General features: G+C 55.2%; 1 protein-coding gene across 5 annotated transcripts in view; it reads right to left on the bottom strand.

Moving 5' to 3' along the window:
- Nucleotides 1-553: 553 nt before the first annotated feature.
- Nucleotides 554-17,619, bottom strand: part of FRMD6 (FERM domain containing 6) — a 40,968-nt gene continuing 23,902 nt past the window's right edge. For 3 of the 5 annotated variants that reach the window (XM_053946112.1, XM_053946110.1, XM_053946111.1), the window contains 13 exons: nucleotides 11,602-11,787; nucleotides 10,505-10,595; nucleotides 10,222-10,364; nucleotides 9,513-9,589; nucleotides 8,471-8,657; nucleotides 7,429-7,584; nucleotides 6,756-6,821; nucleotides 6,598-6,666; nucleotides 5,758-5,932; nucleotides 4,353-4,688; nucleotides 4,134-4,259; nucleotides 3,343-3,434; nucleotides 554-3,258 (listed from right to left, as the gene is read on the bottom strand). In XM_053946112.1, coding sequence (XP_053802087.1) covers nucleotides 2,974-3,258; nucleotides 3,343-3,434; nucleotides 4,134-4,259; nucleotides 4,353-4,688; nucleotides 5,758-5,932; nucleotides 6,598-6,666; nucleotides 6,756-6,821; nucleotides 7,429-7,584; nucleotides 8,471-8,657; nucleotides 9,513-9,589; nucleotides 10,222-10,364; nucleotides 10,505-10,595; nucleotides 11,602-11,700 — 1,902 coding nt within the window. In that variant the 5' untranslated portion in view covers nucleotides 11,701-11,787 and the 3' untranslated portion in view covers nucleotides 554-2,973. Of the gene's footprint in view, nucleotides 3,259-3,342; nucleotides 3,435-4,133; nucleotides 4,260-4,352; nucleotides 4,689-5,757; nucleotides 5,933-6,597; nucleotides 6,667-6,755; nucleotides 6,822-7,428; nucleotides 7,585-8,470; nucleotides 8,658-9,512; nucleotides 9,590-10,221; nucleotides 10,365-10,504; nucleotides 10,596-11,601; nucleotides 11,788-17,619 lie in introns of those variants that run through there. The other 2 variants (XM_053946113.1, XM_053946114.1) reach the window with 2 other exon arrangements.

Here is a 17,619-nt window from a genome sequence, read left to right as displayed (position 1 = left end):
CTTGGGGAAAACTCAGCTGGGAGCTGCTCCCAAATCCCCATCCCACCACCCCCACGGAGCAGAGGAGGAGGAGGGATGAAAGGGAAGCACAGGATGGGCTCACTCCTCACACAGAGTGCTGCCCGTCCCCTGCCCGAGGTGGGGAGCAGGATTGGGGTTCTGGGGGACTGGGACAGGCTCTGCCCTCCCAGCTCCACAATGAGGGCTTCACTCCTTCATCCCCACAGCTCCTCCTGAAGGCTGGGGAGTCCCCTGAGCATCCCACCAGGAGCCTTACTACGGACACTCCGTACTCCCGTTTATTTCAGGAGCTCCCCCTGCGCCTCTCCCCAACTCCAGAGCGTTGGAACTGGCTGGGACTTCCACAAAAATCACCAAAAATCAGGATTGCAAGGCTCAGCATCCACTGCCCTGCCTGAGGCAGGAGTTGCCTTAACCTGAGCTGGGATCACGGGAGCAGAGAACACAATAAATGCAACGTTATCCTTAAATTCAGCCCTGCTCCATCTCCCCCTTTAAGCCTGGGAGCATTTTACATCTCCAAGAGTCAAAGTGATGCAAACAACTGTCACTTTATTGTCACGTCCAGCCGTACTGCAAAAGGCACACAACAAACTTCATTGGTACAAAAGAATTTCGCTCCGGGGAGATTTTCACTTGATTTTTCCTTGAGTTTTCTCTTTTTTTGTTTTGTTTTCTTTTTTTTTTTTTTTTTTTTTTTTTTTTTCTTTTGCTCCTTTTGCAACACAGTCACTGGGCTCTCCCATCGCCCTGATGGGAAGATCCTTTCACAGAAAGGATTATTTTGTGCAGACAGACAGCTCCTTATTGCAGCGGGAACAGCTCCAAGCGCAGGAGGGCACGGCCACCCCCGGCCCCTGCTGGAACCGCCCCGGCCACCTGCAGGAAAACTGGGAATAAATGGCACCTCTGTGTCCCCCTGCTCCCCGGCACTGCTGCTCTTTGTAGGGACAAGCTCCATCCCAGCCCAACTCCAATTGCTCCACCCCAGCTTTGGATGCAGGAAAATGGGATGGGGCTGCCCCCTCCCCATTCATTTCTCAGCAGTGTTCAGCATTTCTTTACGCATTTTATCCCATTTTTCCCTCCAGCTCTGTGTTTCTGCAGGGTCAGGGCCCCATGGAGAGCACCCAGAGGCTGGCAGAGGTGGGGGGGAAAAAAGAAGCTGGGGATGAATTTGGGGGATTTTCCTGCCTGTGCCAGCATGGAAACTCATGCTGCTGGTGCACACTCTGCAAACCCAGCTGTGCATGGGGGCTGCACTCACAAACGTTATCCCAGCACCCAAAGAGAGGTTTTTGGGGTATTTGGTGGGGTGTCCCCCAAACCAGAGTGGGGCACACAGCCCTGAGCCCCAGCAGCATCCCTCCAGCTGCCCTGGGTGGATTTAGGGAGATAAGGATGCTTTAGGGACCACCCTCCTGCCCTGCCAGCATGGGATATTGACATTATTTTCCCATAAAACCCCTCAGGCAGGGCCAGATCAAGCTCTGGGGTGGGGACACGGTGCCAGTGCCACAGTCCCACAGCAGCTCTCCCAATTCCCAGCATCCCAAGAGATTTTTTTTTTTTTTTGCACTGTGCCTATAGCTACTCTCCATTTCTTTTGGTACCAGCTCCCATTTCTCAGCTCCCTCCCCCAACATTTCTTATAAAAATAAGATTGTGCTTATTTATAAAATAATTAAAATTTTTTGTTTGTTTGTTTTTTTAAGAAAAGCTTCCAGTTAAAAAAAAAAAAAAAAACCAAAAGGGTGGTGTATCAAAATATGGCAAAACTTTGGCTGTCAATGGCTAAACTCTAATTAAAAATATCCACTACAAAGGCATTGTGCTGTGATAATTAACTCTGCAATCTGCAAATATTCCACCCGGGCTCTCTGGCTTCCCTGGAACACACTCAGAAACCACCCTTGGATTTTCCTAGCACGTCACCATCATCCTCCGGCAGAATTATTCCAGCTGTAAGACACCTAAAGATGCATGAAAAGCCTTGGGAAAAGAGAACGGGGATGCAGCGGGAAGAGCCACACGGACAAGGCAAGGATGCACGTTCTCCTGGAGAGGAAAGTCTCTTTTCTCACCTTAGTGCTTAGGAAAAAAATAGGATTGTGATAGAGTTCGTGAAAGAAGAGAGGTGGATCCTTTGTATAAAAGGTGTTTCAGAGCAGGAGGAAAATGCAAATGGGTCTGTAAGATCCAGACATATATAAACATACATAGCTCGGTATATTTATATATGTATTCTCTAGATATTCAATGTTTGGGATGCATTATTGCATTATCCTTATAGGGGACTTATTTTTTTCCATCCTGCTTTGCTTTCTTTTTTTGGGGGAAGGTGGGTTCTTTTTTTTTTTTTGGTTTTGGGGTTTTGCTCTCTCTCAAAAAAAAAAAAAAAAAAAAAAAAAAAAAAAAAAAAAAATATAAAAACAAGTTGCAAATGGCTCTGAGAGCTTCCAGCCATCATCCACCTGGCTGGGACTGCTGTGGCCTGACCTCCAGCAAGTGTTTTTGGAAAAACTGGGATCATGCTCTGCCCCAGGAGCTGCTGGCCATGCCTTCCTCCATGGAACATCACCATGCCCGGAGATCCCTGGCTGGTTATTGCTTAATTCTCCCTTCCCATACTGGCCTTTAGGGTTATTTACATTTCTTTGGCTTGGCTTGAACAGACAGTCTGGCACTTTCCAGCCACCCCAGAGTCACCCTGGGGGCAAGGAGGGGGAGAGAGGCCACGAGAAAACACAGGTGGGCTTCTGCCGGCTCCAGCTGAGCCGCGCTGCTGCCGGTCGGAATGAGACAACTTGTGTTTGGCACAAACTCCTCCGGAATCCGCTCCGTGCCCGGGGATCCCCATCCTCCTGCCCCCTCATCCAGCACCACGGTTCCCACGGTCTGCAGGGAGCAGGGCAGGGCAGGGGGAAGGCGGCGTCGGAGCCTCCCCAGCGCTCAGACCACGAACTCGGGGACTTCGTCGTGGGTCAGATCCAAGGAGAAATACTTGCTGGTTCTTTTCACCGGGAAGGCGTCCTGGATGTTGATGCACTGCTGGGCCAGGCAGCCGTTGCAGTAGAGCCCGTCCTCGTCCAGGCCGTGGGCGCAGCCGAAGGTGAAGCTCTGCGCCGTGTCCTGGCACAGGTTGGCCAACTGCAAGAAGTCCTTCTGGTAGAGCCGGATGTCATCCAGGCTCAGGCTGTGCCGGTCCGTCGACGTCTTGGGTTTCCTGCACGTTGTCTGGGAAAAGCCAAGAGGAGGCTCAGGATCTGCCAGGGAGCCCCCCGGGGATTGGGGGAATCCCAAAGCCCCGGTCCCACGTACCTGGGGTAAGGAGTCGGTGCTCTGCCCCCGCAGCTTCACCACCGTCTCCGAGGAACTGGAGGTGGAGGAGCTGATCTCCTTCACGATGAGTCCTGCACAAAGGAGGGTGCAAAGGTTATTCTGGGGTGGCTCGGCTCTCTTGGGATCCACTCCTGCTGCCCACGGGGACAAAGGCTCCCTCAGCGCAATGCGGCGCCTTCAGCCCGACAGCTCCACTTGCAAGCAGCGTTGCCCACAAAGCATCCCAAATTTGCCCCAAAATGGCAAATCCAAAGCTGTTCCCAGGGAGCCTGGCATCCCCAAAGACCTCCCAGTAGCTCCCAGCTCAGAGCTGCAAGTGACTTTCTGGGTGCAGGCACAGCCCCAGAGAAGAGCACGGAGTCCAACTGTTCACCAGCACTGCCAAGGCCACCACTGTCCCATATCCCCAAGTGCCACATCCACATGGATTTTAAATCCCTACAGGGATGGGGACTCCACCACTGCCCTGGGCAGCTGTGCCAGGGCTGGACAAACCTTTTCCATGAAGAAATTTTCCCCAGTATCCAATCCAAACCTCCCCTGGCACAACTTGAGGGAGGTTCCTCTTTTCTTTACCCCATCTCTCCTCCAACCCATTGGGTGAACAGTTTTTCCCAAATGAACACCTTGTGCTAACTCTGCTCTGCCAAACACCAAAGAACCACAGAATGACCAGACTTGGAAGAGACCTTGAAGAGCACCTCACCCCAGCTCCCAGAGGCGTGACTTGCACCGGGGGGGATTGGGAAGAGCAGCGGCCACCACCTTACCCGAGTGCCCGTTGAACTTGCGGGACAGCAGCATGTCCTCGGTGATGTAGACGCACATGTCGGGGCTCACCTCCATCTCCCCAGCCTGCTCCAGCTCCCGGGGGTCATCCACCAGCATCTCGATTTCTGCCGGACACCAGCAGACAGGACAAGTCAGCCGCGCACCCTTCAGAGCACCCTCCGAGCCCGGCGACCGGACGGGCCAACGCGGCGCCTCACCGTCATCCTGGGAATCCTCCTCCAGCCGCTCCTTCCCGCCGCTCTCCACGCCGGAGGTGTGCGAGCTGCCGTGGCTGGTCATGGAGCTGCAGGTCTTCAGCTTGCGGTGGGCGCCGGCGCCGGGGAACCCGTCCTCGGGGCCCATCTCCCGGGGTTTGGGGTCGGCCTCGATGCCGGAGGTGTGGGAGCTGCTGTGGGAGGCGGTGGAGTGCCGGGACAGCCGCTTGTGCCGGATGCTGCCGGCGCTGCTGCCGCTGGCGCGCGAGCGCTTCTCCAGCTGCTCCATGTCCAGGTCCAGCGTGTCGCTGATGTAGGATTCCCGGTACTGCTTCTTCTCTGCAGGGGCGGGGAGCACGGAATCAGTGGGATTCTCACGGCCCCCGGGGCAAACTGGATCCCCTGGAGGGGCACGGACACCTTGGCACATGGAGGAATTGTCACCCGAGCCCTGGCACCAGCTGGAGACGGCTCTGTCCTGGTGGCATTAAGGGAGGTGGGGCAGGAGCTCCAAACCTCCTGTGCTGGGCTGTTCCTCCAGCAGAGGAGGAGGAGGCAGAAGGGGAGGAGGAAGAGATGTGGAGGAAGAAGAGAAAGAAGAAGACAGAAAATAAGGAGGAGCAGAAAAAGAAGAAAATAAATGAGGAGGAAGATGAGGATGAGATGGAAGAAGATGAGGATGAGATGGAAGAAGATGAGGATGAGAAGGAAGAAGATGAGGAGGAGGAGCAAGATGATGAAACAAGGTGGAAGAAGATGAGGAGGAAGAAGAGGAGAGGAAAGAGAAGAATACAGAAGAGAAAGGAAGATGAGAAGGGGAAAGACGGGAAAAGAGCAAGAAGAGGAGGAGGAGGGAGAGGAAGAGAAATAAGAGGAAGAGGTGGAGGAAGAGAAACAGGAAGAGAAGGAAGAGGAGGAAGAAAACAATAGAAGAATAGGATGAAAATGAAGAGGAAGAAGATGAAGAGGACATGGAAGAAAAAGATGAGGAGGATGATGATGAGGAGGAGGAAAACATAAGAAGAGGAGGATAAAGATAAGAACAAGAAAGAAGAGGACAAGGAAGACAAAGATGAAAAGGATGAGAAAGAGGAAGAAATTGAGGCAGACGAGGAGGATGAAGAAGAGTAGGACAAGAAGAACAAATAAGAAAAGGAGGAAGAGGGGGAAGAGGAAGATGAGGGAGAGAAAGAGAAGATGAGGAGAGGAATGAAGAGGAAGAAGACCTTATGCTTTCACAAGGATGAGGGACACCGGGAAAGCTGTGCTGAAGCAGCGGGCAGAACCGGGACGCCGCGGACCGGGCACCGGGTGGTGCCCACATCTAAGCAGAAGAACCAGCTGCTCTTACAGGTGTGAACACCCCGTGGGAGCCTGTCCTGGCGGGGCTGGGGCCTGGAGCACCTACCCTCGTTCTCCTCCAGCCTGCGGACCTGGCGCAGCACGGGCTGCAGGTTCATGTAGAGCCGGTGGCTGCTGCTCAGCAGCTGCAGGAGGTGGCGCGAGCGCAGCGGGCAGCCCGTGTAGTAGATGAGCTTCCGGGCCGAGGGCAGCCCGTCCGGCAGGATCTCGAACTTCTTGCCCTGCGTGGGACAAAGGGAGGCATCAGCCCCGAAGAGGAGAACGCTCCGGGTCTCACCCAGTCCTGCTGCAGCTCCTCGGTTACCCCCACGGGGCGTCGTCACCTGCTGCGGGTCGGCGCAAAAGCGTCCCGCGCCCACGTGCAAGCCCTGCCTGGGGATCGTGGAATCACTGAGGGGTTTGGGGTGAAAGGGACCTTAAAGGCCACCTAGTGCAACCCCCTTCCACCTTCTACTATGCCAGGCTGCTCCAAGCCTGGCCTGGGACGCTTCCAGGGATCCAGGGACAGCCACAGCTGCTCTGGGCACCCTGTGCCAGGGCCTCACCACCCTCACAGGGAATAATTCCTTCTCAATCTCCCATCCAGCCCTGCCCTCTGGCAGTGGGAGCCATTCCCTGTGTCCTGTCCCTCCATCCCTTGTCCCCAGTCCCTCTCCAGCTCTCCTGGAGCCCCTCCAGGCCCTGCAAGGGGCTCTGAGCTCTCCCTGGAGCCTTCTCCAGGTGAGCACCCCCAGCTCTCCCTGCCTGCCTCCATAGGAAATGGTGCTCCACCCCATGGAACATCTCCATGGACTTCTGTGGATCTGCTCCAAGAGCTCCATGTCCTTCCTGTGCTGAGGACCCCAGAGGTGGAAGCAGTGCTCCAGGTGGAGACGGTGGCACTCACCACAAACACCAGTTTCCCCACGTTCGTCCACGGGAAGTCGTAGAGCAGCTGCTTTTCCTCATCCAGGTTCTGCAAAAAGAGGAGAGGGAGCCATGGCTGAGGATTCTGGTAGGGGGCATGGAGCCGAGCTGAGCCATCACCTTCACTCAGCCACCTACCTGGAAAATCTGGATGCCCCGTGTTGTCAGCCCCAGAGTCAGGGAGGCCTCCACTTCCCTTTTGTCCTAAGGGGGGAAAAAACACTTTTAAATGCACAGTTTGCAGCATGAAGCTGTTAAATCCACCCCACCTCAGCCCAGGGATCCTCCCACAATCACCCCAGTCACCATTCTATGATTGATGTGCCAAATTAAAAGTGGGAAGTGACTTTGGACATGGGCAGAGAGTGACTGGATAAGGGAGAATGTTTTTGAACTAAAAGAGATGAGATTTAGATTAGATATGAGGAAGAAATTGTTGATTTCAGCACATCTTTGATGTCAGCAAGGCCTGTGAGGGTGGGAAGGCCCTGGCACAGGGTGTCCAGAGAAGCTGTGGCTCCCTCTGGATCCCTGGAATTGTCCAAGGCCAGGTTGGAGCAAGCTGGGAGAGTGGAAAATGTCCCTGCCCATGGCATGGGGTGGAACTGGATGAGCTTTAAGGTCCCTTCCAACCCAACCCATTCTGGGATTCAATTAAAACACCCCACGTTGTCCCAGCAAAAAAAAACCTGCTTCGCTCCCAGGAGGAAAAAAAAAAAACAAAACAATAAAACAGGAGAAATACCTGTATATTTCTCAGGCAGGGCATCCCCAAAATTTAGATCCCAAGAGCCACAGGGCCAGGGCTCACCTTGTACAGCCTGTAGTAGTGCACGGCCACGTCGTCCAGCCTGACGGCCTCCTTGATGTACTTGAGATGGGCTTCTGAGGCTGTCAGGGCAAACTGGTCCTTGTGCATGTTGGGCACGTGCTTCAGGATGTAATCCTTGCCCCTCTTGGCAACCACCTGTTTGGAGGGGGAGAGAAGCTTGGCCAGGGCTGGCTGCTGGGGGTGGTGGTTTCAGGGGAAAAGGGCAAATTGGGGCTTTGTTCTAGAGGCCTCCGAGCAAAAATAAAATAATTGCAGCAGGCAGTGACTGACTTCTTGTCAGGATTTCCTGCTGGGAAGTGTGCTCCATGTGGCCATTCCGTGGTGACACCTGTGCTGGGGCAGGGAGAGTCACACACGGAGTCCCTGCGTGGCTGGGGACGCGGGCCCAGGGCCAGCACTCCTCAGTGACGTGTGGGGAAAAAAAGGAGAAATGGGCAGATTTTGGGACAAAACCAAGAAAAGAGGTTGGGGAGGAGAAGAAAAGGCACCATGGAGAGCTTTGAGCACCTGAAGGGGCTCCAAGAGAGCTGGAGAGGGATTTGGGACAAGGGATGGAGGGACAGGACACAGGGAATGGCTCCCACTGCCAGAGGGCAGGGATGGATGGGAGATTGGGAATTGGGAATTCTGCCCTGTGAGGGTGGTGAGGCTCTGGCCAGAGACGCTGTGGCTGCCCCTGGATCCCTGGAAGTGTCCCAGGCCAGGCTGGACAGGGCTTGGAGCAGCCTGGGAGAGTGGAAGGTGTCCCTGCCATGGGCTTTAAGATCCTTCCAGCCCAAACCGCTGTGGGATTCTGCGCCACCCGCTCCCAAAGGGCTGCGCCTGCTGCCGGCGGGGCAATGCCCGCAGAGAATCCCCCAGGAGCATCCCTGCAGCTCACAGGGAGCTCCCCACGAGCCCCAGGGCAAGCCCGAGCCGCAGCTATTTCCACCCCCAGGCGACTTTAGGAGCAGGATTAAGCCGGGATGCAGCCAGAAGGCGCCGGGCAGCGCAGAGCAGGGAGCACACGGGGACGGCTTACCCAGGCAGGGAAATAGGCCTCGGGCTCGAAGTACTTCCCGTAGTGCTTGTTCCTCTTGAAGTCTCCCAGGTCGGCCTGGAGGGCGAAGGCCGTGAGCAGGAAATAGGCTTCTTCCCTCAGCACACACTGGGAGTGCAGCACCTGCTTCCTCAGGTGCCAGTAGTAGTAGTACCGAGCCGTCCTGTCGCTGCGGGAGGGACAGGGGACACGGGCAGGGCTGAGCAGCCCGGGGGGGGACACCCCCCCTCGGGGAGGGCTCACCAAAGGGTTTTGCTCCCTCTTCCCCCGTTTGTTAAAATTCTGCAAAGCCGCCTCACCATATTTGAGGAGTAGGCTCCTCAAAAGGTCTGTGCAGGCGCCACTGCGTCCCCAGAGCCCTGGACATTGTTTTATCCCCAAAGCAGGAGCTGCAGCTCCCACCCAGCCGTGGGTCAGTTCGAATCAGGCTGTGCTAAACCCCGAAACGCATCGCCCCTAAACACATGGTCCCCACTATTGTAAATGCAGGGAAGAAATGCTGATGTCTGACTGCAGTTCAGAAGGCTGAATGATTTCTTTATTATAACTATGCTATAATACATTCATATACTATTTAAAGGAGATACTAAAACTATATACTTACTTTTTTAACTGCTATATCTAACTAAGAACTCGTGACCCTCTCACCAGACTCTGGACACAGGTGGATTTGATTGGCCATCAGGCTCAAACCATCTTCACTAGACTCTAATTAAGCAACCACCCCAGGTAAACAATTCTCCAAGCACATTCCACGTGGGAAAAACAAGGAGCAAGAAATAGAAATTGTTTTCCTTTTCTTCTCTCTCTGTGCTCCTCTATGAAAAAAAAACCTGAGAGAGAGAGAAGAATGTGCCTGCCACACCCCACCCCACCCCACAGAGGGCTTTGTGTGGGGGCAGAGTCCCCACCTGCCCCTGTGAGAACCCACTCAGCACCCAGCCACGAGCAGCCCCAGCTTTTGGGATGTGCTCAGGGTGCCACAGCACCCCGGGAGGGGCCCGTGGAGGTGGGCACGCCCTACCTGATGAGCCGCCCGTTCTCCACGTAGTACTGCACTCGGAAGTGGATGATCATGGGGGGGCCAAACTGGTCGATGCCCTGGAATGGAGGAGGTTTTCAGGAATCCCGCGGGGATCCCAGCATCACGCCCCAGCCCCTCACCTCATCTCTCTGGGGTCATGTCTGTTCACAGCCACCCCTTGCCCGCCACGGCACTGATGGCATTTTTGTTCCTCAGTTAAGAGTTTGGCACCCATTTTTTTTCCACATAAAATGCTGGAAATGAAGGGGGTTTGGATTTTAAAAGGCTGGGTGTGACAAGCCCAGGAGTTCTGCAACACCTTCACTGCTGCTCTCCCTCTCCCAGAACATCATCCAGCAGCACTCGAGCCTGGACACCACCCCCTCAGCAGCGAAAGAATGAAAAGGTGCTTTGGGGGAGGAAAAAACCCAAACTGATTTTAGAATTTGGAAGAAGGGACCTCAAAAATTCTGCTGAAGGATAAGGGAGGAAAAGAAAAATCAGAGAAAAAAAAAAAAAAAAAAAACAAACAAACCAGAGCTCCAGGGATGGAGCATGGAGGAAGCACCCCCAGCTGGGGCCACATGGTGGCACTTAGAGTGACAAACCCCAGGGCTGTGGTTTTTGCACATCCACCCCCCAGCCCCACACTGACTAGATGCCCCCTCCCCACCACCCCTTGGCAGCATTCCCGGGTCCTGGAAGTGACCTGCGACGGGGACAGAGGTGGCCTTACTGCCGTCAGCTCTCCATGCAAGACCTCACCGCTGACCTTGCTGGCCTCCTTCTTCCACTCCTTGGGGCAGTACTTGTAGAGCTTCTGGGCCAGGTCCATGTACACGTGCTCATTGTCTGGGAGGGACAGAGGTGGCATCAGCATCCCCACGCGTCCCCTGCCTCCCACCACGACCCATTAGTGAGGGGGGAGCGGGGAATTGCGACCTCCTCGTCACCAAAAGTGTTCATTTTTCACACTTAAGCCCCTGACTTACTCTGGATGACGCTGAGCCCAAAGAGGTGACAATCCTTCAGCCTCAGGAGGTCACACACCTGCACCAGTAACTCTTGGCACAAAATCTTCACCTGTAAAAAAAAAAAAAAAAAAAAAATCCCTTGAATGAACCCTGGATGCATCTGTGCCCACCAAACCCCTCAGCAGGACCCCGAGCAGGATGGGGGTGACAGGATGGGCTGTGGGGCTCAGCTTTCCATGGGGAGTCCCCAAAAGCCTGGACCAGAGCTCTGCCAGGGGTGGGATGCTCAGAGCACCACGGGGCAGCTCGAGAGCAGTGGGTGGTGGAGGAACCCAGCACTGGAGAGATGTTTTGGGGGCAGAAATCAGAACATTCGCAGTCTCATTCCACCCCATGGACACCTTCCACCATCCCAGGTTGCTCCAAGCCTATCCAACCTGGCTTTGGACATTTCCAGGGATGGGGCAGACACAGTTTCTCTGGAAAACTTGTGCCAGGGCCTCCCCACCCTCCTAGGCAAGGATTTATTCCTATTATCTAATCTAAATCTTTTAAGTTTAAAACCATTCCCCTTATCCTGTCATTATCCGCCTCTTTCCAAACTTCTCTCCATCTTTTTTATAAGCTCCCTTTAAGTCCTGAAAGGAATTTCAACATTTTCATGACTCAAAAGCAACATTGGGCGAGGGCGAATTAAAAAAAAAAAAAAAAAGAAAAACAACAAAAAGTGGGGGGATTTCCCATTCAGTGCTCCATCCCAATCAGAGCCCAAGCCCCTCCTGTTTATTCCCTGGCCTAGAGGAGGCTGAAGAGCCATGCAGAAGGGATTAGTGGAGTGAGGGCTGAAGAACGGGGCTCGTGCCACACCGTGGGATGCCGAGCAGCAGGCCACCCTCCCCAAACCCCGCCGCTGCCAGCATCACATCGATCAAGGAGACGCAGGAGAGCGTAAAACACCACTGCAGCCTCCAGGGGAATAACTCATGTGCATTTCCCCATCAGGGCGAGGCCAGGCAGGCTCCAAACGAAACCCAGGAGCAAACCCAGGGCGTGCAAACGCAGCACCGGGGGGGCGCGATGGAAATGTCGGGCTCGGGAGGGTGGGGGTTCCTTACGTTGATGATGATGTTGAGGGAGTCGTCGTTGGGGAGGAAGATGCACACGCTGCGCCGGTCCTGCATGACTCTGTTGTTGTGGAAAGGCAGCTTGTTCATCGTGCTCTGGGCAGGGGGCTCGGGGTGGGCGGTGGGGGGCACCTCACCGGCGGGCCGGGGCGGCCTCGGGCTCCGCGGGTGCCATCCCTGCGGGTAAAAAAAGGGGGATGAGCCCTGGCACGGCACCCTCAGCTCCCCAGCTGCATCCCCCATCCTTCCCACCCACCAGCCTGTCCCCACGTGGTGTGGGCTCACGGTCGGGGTGTCCCCCAAAAAACCCTGAGCACACCCCACCACAGCCACCCCACCACAGCCAACCCCACGGTTTTTGGCCCAGCCCCAAAAACCTGAGCCAGCAGTTTGATTCTCCCGGCTCGGGTTCAGGAAAACCTCAGGAAAGGCTTTTCTGGCATAATTAAAATAAATAGAAGTTTATCCTCTGGGGATAACCGGGTTGGGCCAGCAAGGAGCGGTGCTGGAAGCGGGAGGTTTCCCTGCCAGCCATGCACAGGCAAGGAAATGCTGTGGGGATCTAAGAGGATCCCCAGATCCCTTCCAACATCCTTCCCCCCCAGTTCTGACTCTTTACTGGGGTGAAATAAAACAATCTGATCACCAACAGGGATTTGCACACTGGAACTGCCATTCAGAGCCAACAAATCTAACACTGACCCCAGGAAATTCTCATTTCCGAGGGTGAACATTATTCCCAAAGCACTTTTTACCCCACCATCCACAAGGACAGGAATTCTCACGTGACACCACGAGGGTGGACTTCAAACTCTGACCTAGTTCAGCCTTTTCCTAGCCCAGATTTACGCTGGCACCCAGACAGCAGAGTCTCCCTTGTCACCAAATATTTGCTTTGGTCTAAAAGGAAGCGCCTTTGGCTCCCGACAGCCTGGAGTTCGTGCAGCAGCACGGGGGAAAGTGGCCCGAGGTGACTTTTTGTTGGTGTTTCCTGGGGTTTTGCAGAAGTTGGGAAATCCGGAGGCGATGCTTTCCCATGGCCAGGGCACTCTGGGGCTGCACCGCAGAGGTTGTGTCCGTGCACCGCGGATTCTGGATTTCAAGTGCGCGTTGTATCCATGCATTGCATTCGTGCCTTGGGATGGGGCGTTGTGCCCATGCACTGCACCCATGCATTGCATGCCTGCATCCTGGCCGTGCATTGCACCTGCACGTTGCACCCAGGCATCGTGGTGGTGCATCACGGATTCTCTGCGTTGCATCTGTGTGCATCGTGGTCCTCCACTGCATCCATGCATTGTGGCACCCATGCATTGAGCTGGAACACTGTAGCACCTACGCACTGCACCTGTGCAGCACAGACGTGCAGCCTGGCCGTGCACTGCACCTACGCATTGCACTCATGCACTGTGGCACCCATGCATTGAGTTGTAACCTCATGGCACCCATGCAGTGCATCTGCGCATTGCAGCAGTGCATTGCGGCACCTGCACATTGCAGCACTGCATTGTGGCATCCATAAATTGTGTTGGCACCTCATGGCATCCATGCATTGCATCCGTGCAGCGCAGATGTGCAACCTGGCAATGCACCTACACATTGCACTCATGCATTGTGGCACCCATGCATTGAGTTGGAGCCTCATGGCATCCATGCATTGCATCTGTGCATTGTGGCATCCATGCATTGACCTGGACCCTCATGGCACCCATGCAGTGCATCTGTGGCCATGCATTGCACCTACACATCGCACCCATGCATTGTGACATCCATGCATTGAGTTGGAACATCACTGCACCAATGCATTGCATCTGTGCATTGCAGCACTGCGTTGTGGCATCCATGCATTGAGCTGGAACATCGTGGCACCTATGCATTGCATCTGTGCATTGCAGCACTGCGTTGTGGCACCCATGCATTGCATCCGTGGCCTTGCACTGCACCTACACGTTGCATCCATGCATTGAGCTGGAACATCATGGCAGCTATGCATTGCATCCGTGCAGCACAGACGGGCAACCATGCACTGCACCTACACATCGCACCCATGCATTGTGGCATCCATGCATTGAGTTGGAGCATTGTGGCATCCATGCAGTGCACCTGTGCATCGCAGCAATGCATTGTGGCACCCATAAACTGTGCTGGAAAACCTCATGGTATCCATGCACCGCATCCCTGCATTGCAGCTACACATTGCGGCATCCATGCATGGGGTTGGAGCACCATGGCATCCGTGCAGTGCACCCCTGCAGCACAGCTCTGCGCCGTGGCCGTGCCTGGCACCTCTCCATGGCTGCTCCACGCTCTGAGGCCGTGCCCGGCCGTGGCCGATCCCGACGGGCGCCGGCAGCGCCGCGGCCGGGCCGGTTTCAGGGCTCATTAACGATCCCGGCGCGCACGGAACGGGGCTGAAGGAATTTGGCACGTCCCGGCCCGGCCGGCAGCTCCCGGGCACCGGCGTGATGTGACTTGCGCGGGCTGCGCTGGGGAGGGGCCGCTCTCCCGGCAAAGCAGCCGTGTCCCGGGGCTCCTGCAGCACCCTCCGTGTCCTGCTCCCACCCACAGGGCTCCTCAAGTCTCAGAAGTCCCGAGAGCTTCTTCCCGTGGCAGCTCCGTGGGCTGCAGCCGGCTCGAAATTCCAGCCACGGGCAGCACCCGCTGCTGAGCTACTGGAGAATCCATCATTGGGATTCTCTCCCCCACATGGGCAGGAACAGCTTCCACTATCCCAGCGTGCTCCAAATCCTGTCCAACATGGAAAACGTCCAAGGATGGAGCAGCCTCAGCTCCTCTGGGCAGCCTGTGCCAGGGCCTCTCCTCCCTCACGGCCAAGAATTCCTTCCCAATATCCCAACTAACCTTGCCCTGTGCCAGTTTTAAACCATTCCCTCTTGTCCTGTCACTCTCGGGCATTCTGGGGCTGTTCATCCCCACACCAGTCACTGCATTTCCTCCTCCTCCTGCAGCCTGGATTGATCCCAGAGCACCAGGGATTAAACCACACGAGCTGGCGTCAGCAGAGCACGGGCATCGGAGGGAGAGGAAAAAAACACCCAACCCCAAACCGTGTATTTTGGTGTTTGTACAGAAAACATCCCAGCTCCCGCTGCTGAACGGCAACATTCCACCAGCCCACCACACAGGGACGGTCCCTATGGAGATTCCCTCAGCTCCAGGTGCTTCCCGAGGGCTCTGGCAGCCCTGGGAGCTGCAGGGATTCAGCGAGGGGACACACAAAGCCCCTTCCAGGGTGCTGTGCCTGCAGCAGCCCCGGCCAGACGCCGGCAAATTCTTTCCAAGCATCTGCTGCTCATTCCCACAATGTCGGCTTTGATTCCCTGGGACCCCGCGCCGCTGCCCTCGCCGAGTCACTGCTGCTCCAGAGGAAGCGTTGATAGGAGGCACAAACATGGAAGCATGGAATGGTTTGGGTTGGAAAGGACCTTTAAAGATCCAACCCAGCCTTCGCAGCTCCAAGCTGGAAAGATCCTGGATTGGAGGGAGAGCCCCACTGGATTGCCCCGCAGCAGAGGGAGTGACACAGATCACCCCACACTCCACGCAGGAACCTCCACCCCGGGCAGTCTTCCAAAGGGTTTTCCATCCAAAGTCAGCTGGAAGAAACACTGGGAATGAGGACTTGGGCATGGATCAGCAGAGTGAGGAGATCCAGGTCTTCCAGCCATGTTTTCCCTGCCATGGGGAAAAGAGCATTAAAACTCCATAGGAAGGCACTGCAAACTGCTCATGACTCCAGAGCTGAGAAAATTCCTCGATCCACCGTGTTTTCCAGGCCCAGGCTGCTGGAATATTGTCTCCCTCCCTGGCGCTGATGCCATGGGATAAATCCTGTTGCAAAGCTCGGCTGCAAAGAAAACATCCTGCAAAAAACCTGGGAAAAGCAGCCGGGGCTGGCGCTGCTGACTCGGCGAGGGATTTGTTCATCCCAGGGTCCTGCAAACACATCCGAGGGCAGGCAGAGCCTGGGATTGGTTCACATGGAGGTGCTGGAGCAGGCTCTCGTCAGAAATAGAAATTTGGATGTAATTCCAGGGTGGGGATTGAACATCGTTTGAACTTGCTGGCTGAGGTGGGGTTTTCTTCCAGATTCCGTGCACGTGAAGCGAGGCTGGGTGGATGGGCAGGGTTTTTCCCTCTCCGTGGATTTAAATGGATTTAAGAGAAGCAGATGAGTCTCCATCCTCATGGGTTTGGGTCAGGTTTGTCCCTCTGTGGTACCCACCAGACATCCCAGTGCCCCCTGTTCAACCCAGCCATGATCCAGAGCCTCCAGGCAGATCCTGTCCATTTCTCCATCAACCGAATCCATCCCTCCTTGCCAAAATATCTGCTTTTCAAAAAAATGCAGCCCTATCAGGCACTGCCATCCCTGCAGGAATTTAACAGCCGTGTGGCTGTGGCACCTGGGGACATGGGTCCGTGGTGGGGGAATGGTTGATTACAATCCTAGAGGTCTTTTCCAACCTAAATAACTCCACGATTCCCTGATTCTAACCCACCTCCAGGCTTTTGTTCCAGCCCTCCTGAAGCACCCCAGGGGCGAGGGAAGGGATCCAGCCCAGGACCCACACGTAGGCAGGGGCCATCCCGCAGCCAGAGGCTGCCCAGAGCGCGGGGCGAGATGGGAAGATGAATTCACGGGGCAGGAATTTCTTGTTTTGAAGAGTCTGGAGTGGGTCTCACCCCACATCACAGGCACAGGTATGCACAGAGCTGTTATTACAAGTTTTAGGGCCGTCCCTAAATGCAGCTTCTCCGAACCCAAAACCCAGATTAATTCCTGCTTGCGGTTGCCCCGAATTAAAATCGTCTCCAATTCTTCATGAACTCAACAGTTTCCTCCTAATGAAGAGAGGCAGATGAAAGAGACCTTCACTGGGAAAAAGGACTCGGTTATAAATATTCCATTACTTCATCCACCACAAAAGCTATTTGGATGCTGGAAACTCAGCCTGGGCAGCCGGGGGCCAGCCCCCACCAGCCCCAGAAGATGCCCCCGAGTGCTGGGGGTATCCAAAAGCTTCTCCAAGGAAAATTCCTCCAGGAGCTCGCCTGTCTCCACCTCTTCAACATTCTTCCTCTTCCTCATCCTCCTCCCCCTTGGCTACTGCAGTGGGACAACAGCGATGGGCAGGAATGGCTGAGCCACGTGGATCATCCTAAAAAATGGGATGATGTCCCCCCCTGCTAGGGATGAGCCCCACGGGACATCACATTCCACGGGGAAACACGGGCTGAGCCATGGCAGCTCAGGAAACTGCTGCCCTGCCTATCTTGTCATGCACGGAGCAGAATCCAGCCTGGAAGCGCTGATTTTCCATCCAGCCCACAGCAGAGCCACCCCAGGCCTCTTCATTCCCCAACTTTGGAGCACTAAAATATAAATAAAGCGTCCCTGCCTCCGCCAGGGATGGACACAGAGATGGATTTCTCCTGGCAAGGGCTCCAGGGAGGGGAGGGACAACGCCTGCTCTTCCTCTTCCCTCCTCTGCTCCAGAGCCAGCCCCTTCCATCAGATTTCCTTCCAGGAAACTTTGCCTGAGCCTTTGGGATTAGAACAACATCAAGACTGGCTCGGAGAGGGTTGTGCTCAGGGCAGCCCAGCTCTCCCATCCAGCTCCAGAGCCTGCCCCACGGCATTCCCAGGCATTTTAGGAACCATCCCCCAGCACCAAGAAGCCCAAAGCTCCCAGAGCTCCGATCCCACTCCCAGGATGACAGGCAGCACTGCCAAGGCTGCACATGGATGTGGAGCATTGCCTTTGCTCCCCTCTCCGTGGGCAGGCTGCAGCCCACACCAGCAGCAGCTGCCATAAATCCCTTGGGATTTGGCTGCGGGATCCCTGGACCGCAAAGCAGCCCCAAGGGCCAGAGTCACCATCCCAAATCCCTGCACCACAGAAAGCACAGCCCTGAGTCTCCAAACCACGGAGCTCCCCATTTAGAAATTAAAGTCATATTTTAAATCTAATTAACAATATAACA

Source organism: Vidua chalybeata, chromosome 6 (genome assembly GCF_026979565.1).
Source record: "Vidua chalybeata isolate OUT-0048 chromosome 6, bVidCha1 merged haplotype, whole genome shotgun sequence".
Classification (NCBI taxonomy): domain Eukaryota; kingdom Metazoa; phylum Chordata; class Aves; order Passeriformes; family Viduidae; genus Vidua; species Vidua chalybeata.
This window is presented reverse-complemented; position numbering and strand designations above follow the sequence as displayed.